Source organism: Rhincodon typus, chromosome 38, assembly GCF_021869965.1.
Source record: "Rhincodon typus isolate 14 chromosome 38, sRhiTyp1.1, whole genome shotgun sequence".
Lineage (NCBI taxonomy): Eukaryota > Metazoa > Chordata > Chondrichthyes > Orectolobiformes > Rhincodontidae > Rhincodon > Rhincodon typus.
The window spans coordinates 9,751,685-9,761,027 of NC_063369.1; the positions used below are offsets into that span (position 1 = coordinate 9,751,685).

Consider the following 9,343-nt stretch of genomic DNA (forward strand, 5'->3'; position numbering starts at 1 on the left):
AGAGGGAGAGGGTGACTGTGGGAACCGAGGGGAGGGGGAGGGAGAGAGAGAGAGGGTGACTGTGATGAGGAAATGTGATGCTGAAATCCTGCTTTGCCTTTTGCCCCTTGGAGACCTTCACCATGTTGTAAAACTGCTCTCGTTCTCAGACCCTTGCTCTTGTTCCGCACTGTAACCCCCAGGAGCTTGGTAGGTCCCACCTGAACTAGCTGCTCTTCAGACTGTAACCGCCACTCTTCCTCCCCCCCGCAACACTCCTCCACCCGTTCTCCCCACTCCTGTCCCTTGTCTCCTCCCTCTCCTCCAGCCCGTGTCAGTAACAAGTTGTTAGCCTCACTACCACTTCCCCAACCCTGGATCCCTCTCACCAAACCCTTCCATCCTACAGCTTCATGATGAGTTTCCACCTCGCTCTGTCCTCTCCCCTCGCTCCCCCGGGGTAGGGCTGCTGTCTAACGTTGTTGTGTGTAACCCCCCTCCCCCACCCCCGCTGTGCTGTTGCCAGGTGAGGGGTGCCCCTGCCATCGCGATCGTCGGCTGCCTGAGCCTGGCCGTTGAACTACACCGGAGGGACGAAGGGGCCAATAAGGATGACCTGGCCAGCTTTGCACTCGAGTCGCTGGGGCATCTCGTGACCTCCAGGCCCACGGCGGTGAACATGGCGCAGGCAGCGCGGGAACTGTCCGACTTTGTGTCACGTGAGGTCAAACGGCCGGACTCCACAGCAGAGAGCTTCAAAGAAAAGTGAGTGTAGACCGAGCGGTCCCGTGAACTTCTGGGAGACATCTCTGGGACTGTGGAGTGAGCTGGTGGCACAGAGAGTCAGGGGGATTGAGTCTGAATACTCCACTCGAAATCCACACTGGGACTTCACAACCATGTAGACTTGTGCTTTACTGACTGGCAATCTACTGTTTTCACAGAATCCCTGCAGTGTGGAAACAGGCCATTCGACCCAACAAGTCCACACCGACCCCTCTGAAGAGCGTTCCACCCAGACCCATTCCCCTACTGCTGTATTTCCCATGTCTAACCCACCTAATGTACACATCCCTGAACACTATGGACAATTTAGCATGGCCAATCCAACTAACCTGCACATCTTTGGACTGTCGGAGCAAACCCACGCAGACACGGGGAGAATATGCAAATTACACACAGACAGTCGCCCGAGGATAGGATCGAACCCGGGTCCCTGGCCCTGTGAGGCAGCAGTGCTAACCACTGAGCCACCGTGCCGCCAATCTACTGTTTTAAATGCGATGATGCATCAAATCTAACTTTCAAGTCCTCTCACTTCCCTTCCTATTTATTAATTCACAAGTTCTCTCCTCAGGGGCAAATACTCACCTCGTTTTTCGGTCAATGCTTCATCCTGAACCATTCTCTTGGCGGTTTTTTTTGTCATACCCTGATTTCCCATTGCTTTTGACTCTCAGGGGCAGGGTAGAGACACAAGTCCTGAGTCTATCTCATGGGAACTGAACCCATGCCATTGCTGTTATTCAGAACTATTTAATCAGCACCTATCCCTTTAACTTCCCTCTCCAGCGATCCCAAGTCTCACTGCACCTCCAATTCTAGATCTCGTCTACCCCCAATTCATTGTCTGGCTCCATCTAGGTATCCGCTCATCTGGACCCTAAACTTGGGATTTCTTTCCCGAAACTCCCAGTTCTTGACACCTCTCTGTTGCTTTAAGCCACTCCTTAAAGCCAACCTCTCATCCATCTATTGCGACGCCTTTTTGCATATCCCGCTGTTAAATCTTGTTTGTTGACATTCCTGAGAAGGTGCTTTGGGACGTACTTTTTTTGTGGTGTTGCAGGTGCTACAGAAATGCAAGTCTGAATAAACACGCAATATCTGCGCAATTCGAACATAAAGTTTGCTGATGTCTTGGCCAACATTCCAAAGCAATCACCTTTTTATTTTGAGAGATGGTGAACACACCAACTGGGTCAGAGGGCAGTTAAGAGTCAGAAACATTGCTATGGGTCTGGAGTCACATGTAAGCCAGACCAGGTAAGGACTGTTAGATTTCCCTTCCTAAAGGACATTAATGACGCAGATGGATTTTAACAATTTATCAATGATAATTTCATGGTCATCACCTCTGATTCCAGCATTTAATTCAGGATTTTAACAATGGAGTTTACATTTCACTAGCTGCTGGTGTGGGATTTGAATCCATTAACCTGGTGGCTAGTTTAGTGACAATATCACTGATTCGTCCTAATCTCATTTGATCCGTCTGAGTTGAACCTCTGTGCTTGTTTTAATCGACTTGTTATTACCCACCAAGACAAGTGGGACTGGAATCTGGGTCTGCTGGCTCAGAGGTAGGGACACTGCCACTGTACCAGAAAAGCCCGTTCAATTTAACATAGTATTCTGGGCTACAAGCAGTGACATTACCACTATACCACTGCATTCCTGTGTTACTCAAGCAGTACTTGTATAGAGTCATGGAGACGTACAGCACAAAAACAGACCCTTCAGTCCAACCCGTCCGTGGTGACCAGATATCCTAAAGTAATCTAGTCCCATTTGCCAGCATTTGGCCCATATCATGTACCCATCCGGATGCCTTTTTATTGTTGTAACTGTACCAGCCTCCATATCTGTGAACTTTATCCAGCTGCTAATTCTAATCAAAGCCCTTTCTCACCCCCTCTTACCCCTCAATGAAAAGTCTGATTTGCAGAATCGAGGCCATGTTGGACAAGGACATCCAGGACAATAAAAGTATCGGGAACCACGGGGCCAAACACATCGTCTCCAGGGCGAAAACAGAGAAAGTAATTATCCTCACGCATTGTAACACTGGCTCACTGGCAACAGCAGGATATGGAACAGCGCTGGGTAAGAGCTGCATTTGTTATTGAGCTCCTGGATGCCAGTCAGACTGGGCTTTCTTGCTTTCTCTGTCTCAGTTCTTCAGTCTGTGCCTCGGTCTCTCCCTAGCTGTGTCACTTCCCCCAGCCAAAAGACCATAAGACATAGGAGCAGAAATTAGGCCATTCGGCCCATCGAGTCTGCTTTGCCATTCAATCATGGCTGATAAGTTCCTCAACTCCATTCTCCCGCTTTCTCCCCGTAACCCTCAATCCCCTTGATAATCAAGAACCTATCTATCTCAGTCTTAAATGTACTCAATGACCTGGCCTCCACAGCCTTCTGTGGCAGTGAATTCCATAGATAACCAGATAACCATAATTCCATAGATTCCAGCCCTATAACCTCTGGAGGTTTCTTCCTGTGTGTCCCTGATTACATTTCCTCAGACAAGTGATAACCTTCCCTTTGGCTGTCCAGCCCCTGGGGAGGGAGTGGAAGCAGGTCCCTCAAGTCTGGTTCATTAAATCTCTCAACTGGCCTCTCTCTTGTGACAATGCTGTGGATTTAAGAGGTTATTTTGTACTTTTTTTAAAGAGAGGTTTTAAGACAGAGATGTCTGTTTGAAAGCCAGTAAAGTGAACAGCTTGAGAGCCTGTTTTTTTTTTAATGTTGGAACAATAGAAGCAGCCTGAATGGGTGTGGCCAGCTCTCACAGACCAGGATTTCTAGTGGTTTTTGAGTTTTAGGTATAGCTTTAAGCAGTTGCTGTTGGAGTCTCAACAGGGTGGGAGTTGCTGGAGTTTTGAAGAAGCAGAAGCTGCCTTTTCCCTCTCTTGGTTACAGCTAGAAGCTGGGGATTCTGTCTGCTACTGGGTTACCTGTGGGCCAAATCTATTTTCTGAATTTTCCTTTTTGCCAAAGTGTGTTACTATATTGGAACAGTTAATTAGTAGTTACTGTATCTATTATTCTGTTAAATTTTTCAATAGAGTTAAGTTATTCTAAATTCCTCTTTCTTTTGTTGTATTTTAACAATCGTGTTTGAATAAATTGTATTTTGCTAAACATTGAGTAGTTTGACCAGTCGCATTGCATCTGGAACACAGCACTTTACATATACATTTAAATTTAAAAAAATTTAGAGTCTAGGCTACCTTCTTAAAATATTTTGAGGGGGTCTGGTCTGGCCTATAACATCCTTCAGATTAACTGCCCAGACCTGGACTCTGGAACCTCCTTCCTATACCTCTCAAACTTTCTCTCTCTCGAAGTTTGAGAAGATTTGTAGCTTGCGTTATGGATGAGGTTGTAGACTTGGAACCAAGGCATATAAATAAGAAGTGAGACGGATCACCAGTGCTACACCGGAAGCGCACTGACGATGTTACCTAGCAGGGTGACGAAACGTCTGCAATCAAACACATCGGCTCGGCGAGCAAGTCTACAACCTCTCTCTCTCTCTTTTGCTTTCAGATGCTGCTTAAAATCCACGCAAGTCACTTGTTGTAACATCTCCTTTGGTAGCTTGGGATCAAAATTTGCCTGGCCATGTGGCTGTGAAGCAGATTGGGACATTGAAGTTGCTATATAAATGCAAGTTGGAGAGGTCTTTGTGGCACAGTGTTAGGAAGAGTTTAGAGGGATATGGGCCAAACACAAGCAAATGGGACTAGTTCAGTTTTGGAAAGTTAGTCCGCATTGATGAGTCGGACCAAAAGGTCTGTTGCTGTGCTGTATGACTCTATAAGTCCTGCCTGTGTTGTAACAAGATTGATTAAAAATATTGATGGTTTTGGCTGCCTCCACCCCCAGGTGTCATCCGCTCGCTGTGGTCCATGGGTTGTCTGGAACATGTTTACTGCACAGAGACTCGGCCGTACAATCAGGGGGCCAGGCTCACTGCCTACGAGCTGGTGCATGACAAGATCCCAGCCACACTCATTGCTGATAGCATGGTCTCCATGGCGATGAAGGAGAAAGGGATATCAGGTAACGCCTCAAACTGTGTGCCATCTTGGTGGTGTTGGGGGGTGGGCGGTGGATGGTGGGGGCACAGTGCAGGATGTGGCAGAGTATATGGCAAAGGTGGCATCATCCTTAACCTGCCAGCCTCTTGTTGACCTCTCCCCTTTTCGTTCTTGAGTCTGATTCTGGGGCGGCACGGTGGCTCAGTGGTTAGCACTGCTGCCTCACAGCGCCAGGGTCCTGGGTTCGATTCCACCCTTGGGCGACTGTCTGTGTGGAGTTTGCACATTCTCCCTGTGTCTGCGTGTGTTTCCTCCAGGTGCTCCGGTTTCCTCCCACAATCCAAAGATGTGCAGGTTAGGGTGGATTGGCCATGCTAAATTGCCCCGTAGTGTCCAGGTTTTTGCAGGCTGGGTGGGTTAGCCCTGGAAAATGTAGGGTTATGGAGATGGGATGCTCTTCAGAGGGTTAGTGCAGGCTTAATGGGCCAAATGGCCTCCTTCTGCACTGTAGGGATTTCATGAGTGAAATTGGATGGCCACGAAGCCACTGTTTTCCAAACAACTCGTGACTTAAAAGATGGCCCTCTTGATGTATTGAGGTAGCGTTCCTACCTCTGGCCTGGGTTGTACTCCAGAGACCTGTCTGAAAAGGTTGACTGACAAAAGAAAACATTGCCCCCTGACCCACCCCCAACCTACATGGGGCTCTAATTGGCGGCTTTGTGGAATGTGACGGCCAGTATTGGCCACCAGGTTGGTTCCAGTTTGACCTAAGCACCATGGGTTTCGGCGAGAGCAGGGCACAGTGCCATTTTTGCCGCTCGGTGACTGACCAGCCGACCTTGTGCACGCAGCTGTTGTGGTGGGGGCGGACCGTATCGTGGCCAACGGAGACACAGCCAATAAGATTGGGACCTACCAGCTGGCCATCGCGGCTCTGCACCACCGCATTCCTTTCTACGTGGCAGCCCCCAGCTCGTCGTGCGACCTGACTCTGGAGAGCGGGGATCAGATCGTCATCGAGGAAAGGCCTGGCAAGGAGCTGACATATTTCAACGGAGCCCGTGTCGCTGCACCAGGTAAGAAAAGGTTGCGGGTCAGTGCTCTTCGGCAAGAGTATGGTCTGAAGTCAGTGCGTATGTGTTTGATTTGATTTGATTTATTATTGTCACATGTACCAAGGTACAGTGAAAAATACTGTTTTGCGTACTAGCCAGACATGCTTTACAGAAGTACGTAATAGACTAGACTATAGTGTTACAGCTACAGAGAAGGCGCAGAGAAAGATCAGCTCTAGAATATGACAGGTCCATTTGTAAGTCTGATAACAGCAGGGAAGAAGCTGTTCTTAAATCTGCTGGCACGTGTTTTCAAACCTTTGTATCTTCTGCCCGATGGAAGAAGGTGGAAGAGATTATAACTGGGGTGGAGAGAGGTGTTTGATGATGTTGGCCGCTTTCCTGAGGCAGCAGGAAATATAGTCGGAGTCAATTAAACGAAGGCTAGTTTGTGTGATGGACTGGGCTGTGTTCACAACCCTCTGTAGTTTCTTGTGGTCTTGGGCAGAGCAGTTGCCATGCCAAGCTGTGATACATCCGGATAGGATACTTTCTATGGTGCATCTGTAAAAATTGGTAAGGGTCATTGTGGACATGCTGAATTTCCTTCGCCTCCTGAGGAAGTAGAAGCGTTCTTGACTGTGGTGTATGAAGCTAGCCACTAGTGATGGTAACCTATTGAAACCCCATCTGGTTTGTGAATGCCATTTAGGAAATTGGCTGTTCCCTCGCCCCAACCCAATCTAACTACGCTCTGAGGTGGCCCAGAAAACACCACTCAGTTGCCTAGCAATGAGTAATAAATGCCAGCCTTGCAGATGGCACACTTAAAAAGAAATTCACGAGCAGTGCCTTTTGTAATCTCTAACGGGACTAACTAATTTGAGGATAAAGGCAAAATACTGCAGATGCTGGAAATCTGAAACAGAGACTGAGAAAGCTGGAGAAACTCAGCAGCATCTGTGGAAAGAGAGAAGCAGAGTTGATGTTTTGAGTCTGATATGACTCTTCTTCAGAATGAAGAGTCTCCTCCGTTTCTCTGGGACAGTAGTCGGCACGGTGGCACAGTGGTTAGCACTGCTGCCTCACAGCACCGGGGACCCGGGTTTGATTCCAGCCTCGGGCGACTGTCTCTGTGTGGAGTTTGCACGTTCTTCCCGTGTCTGTGTAGGTTTGCTCCAGTTTCCAGTCCAAAGGTGTGCAGGTTACGGTGAATTAGCCGTGCCAAATTGCCCACAGTGTCCAGGGATGTGCAGGCTAGGTGAGTTAGTCATGGGAAATGCAGGGTGACAGGGGTGAGTCTGGGTGGGATGCTCTTCGGAGGATAGGTGTGGACTCGATGGGCCGAATGGCCTCCTTCCACACTGTAGCGATTCTGTGACAGTCATACTGGACTTGAAACACTGTTTTTCTTTCTCGACAGAGATGGGTTTCTCCAGCGATTTCTGTATTTGGTAGAGGATTAAGCCCCTGCTCTGGACCGACACGATGTCCTGGTTGTAGCAATGAATCATCGTTTTGGTGCCCAGGGAGAAAGAAAACATTTGCATTTAGTGCCACACCTTTTCGCAACCTCACTGTGTTCCAAAGCACTTGGCAGAGAATTTTTGCAGTTTTGATCCAGGAAACTGGGCAGCCAGTTTTCACTCAGCGATCTCCAACATGCAGCAATCTGATAATGACTGGATCATCTGTAAAAGCGCTGTAGGTTCGATAGATGTTGGTTCCCCACTCCCTTTCACACAGTGCCTTGGGGTCTATTACATCCTTTCAGGGTGAGGCCTGGGATTAATGTCTTATCCATTAAAGACCGCATCTCTGACAGTGTGGCACTCCGACATGTCGTCCACATGACACCACGAGACTCCCCGAGCAGGTGCCCTACTCCCAGCTCCGAAACGGCAGGTAGGCCCCAGGTGGGCAGGGGAAGCGTTTCAGCGATACCCTCCAATCCTCACTGGGGAGGTGCGGTATTCCCACTGGACACCTGGGAATCACTGGCCCAAGACGGTCCAAAGTGGAGGAGCTGCATCCGGGAAGGCATTGAGCACTTTGAGACTTGCCATCCAACGTGACCACCAACTGCCCCCAAGTGTAACAGAGCCTGTGGTAGCCCCGAAGGTCTGTACAGGCACCTACGAACTCCCCCTGAGAGTGGAAGAGAGTCATCCTCATCCGCGAGGGACCAACAAAGATAATGATGACTCCCCCCTTTACTGCTCTGAGGCGTTAACCTAGAGTGTGTGCTCAAATTTCCGGTGGCATTCAAACCCACAACTGTCCATCTGAGGGAAGACCTCTACCCAACTTGAGTCAAGGCTGACGGCGTGATGTGTAAGGTGTGACAATGATAGAGCTCTGGCCAGGCCTGATGGTGAACACTGTCAGAAGTAAAAGCAATTTTAATGCGATTGCTTTCTGTCTCTGCAGGTATCGATGTGTGGAACCCCGCGTTTGATATTACACCTCACAGCCTCATCACAGCGGGAATTGTTACACAGTTTGGGGTTCATGATCCTGGAGAACTTCGGAAAGCATTGACTGATAACGCACATCGGGACACGAGCCACACTTGTTAATTGTACACTTCCTCTTCGCCTCTTCCTACCCATGTCCCTCGTTGCTCTCACATTTGTTTGTTTTCGATCCGAGGCCTTTCTTAATTCTTCCTGAATGCCTGCTCGTTACTCAAGTTTCCCTTAGATCCCCAAACCAGAGTATTCAATCCGTGTTCCCTGCCTTTGAAAATCAACATTAGCCACTGACACAGGGCAGCGCAATGGTTGGCACTGCTGCCTCACAGCGCCGGGGACCCGGGTTCATTTCCTCCCTCGAGCGACTGTCTGTGTGGGGTTTGCATATTCTCCCTGTGTCTGCCCGGGTGCTCTGGTTTCCTCCCACAGTCCAAAGATGTGCAGGTTAGGTGGATCGGCCATGGGAAATTGTCCAGAGATGTGTTGGTTAAGTTTGGCCGTGGGAAATGTAGGGTTATGTGGATAGGGTAGAGGGGTGGGCTGCTCTTTGGATGGTCAGTGTGGACTCAATGAGCCAAATGGCTTGCTTCCACAGTGTAGAGTCTACAACACTTGACCATGACCACAAGATTTTTCTCAAATCTTCTCTTTTCTTTGCTGTCTTGACAACAAACTGGATGCTGGTTTAAATTAAACTGATTTGGCATCATCTTGCATGCATCAATGTTCCTGCTCATTTCCATGGTTTTATAATGGCACACAAACAGGATATGCTGGTGTTTACACTGCAATTCAGCCTCCCCCCTCCCATCTTTCTTCATCTAAATCTACCTGAATGCTTTGGACAGGATACAAAAGAGCTTTACCAGGATGTTGCCTGGATTGGAATGTATTAGTAATATGGAGAGTTTGGACAAACTTGGATTGTTTTCGCCAGAGCTTTGGAGTCTCAGGGGCGAACTGATGAAGTATATAAAATTGAGACGTGGATAGAGTGGGTAGT

At 48.6% G+C, this 9,343-nt stretch overlaps 1 protein-coding gene across 1 annotated transcript in view; it reads left to right on the forward strand.

Moving 5' to 3' along the window:
• The window catches only part of mri1 (methylthioribose-1-phosphate isomerase 1), a 19,245-nt gene extending 10,191 nt beyond the window's left edge, over window positions 1-9,054 (forward strand). Inside the window, exons 2-6 of the mRNA XM_048617815.1 lie at window positions 332-744; window positions 2,696-2,865; window positions 4,654-4,830; window positions 5,663-5,887; window positions 8,297-9,054. Coding sequence (XP_048473772.1) covers window positions 332-744; window positions 2,696-2,865; window positions 4,654-4,830; window positions 5,663-5,887; window positions 8,297-8,445 — 1,134 coding nt within the window. The 3' untranslated portion in view covers window positions 8,446-9,054. The remainder of the gene's footprint in view (window positions 1-331; window positions 745-2,695; window positions 2,866-4,653; window positions 4,831-5,662; window positions 5,888-8,296) is intronic.
• The last annotated feature ends 289 nt before the right edge of the window (window positions 9,055-9,343 follow it).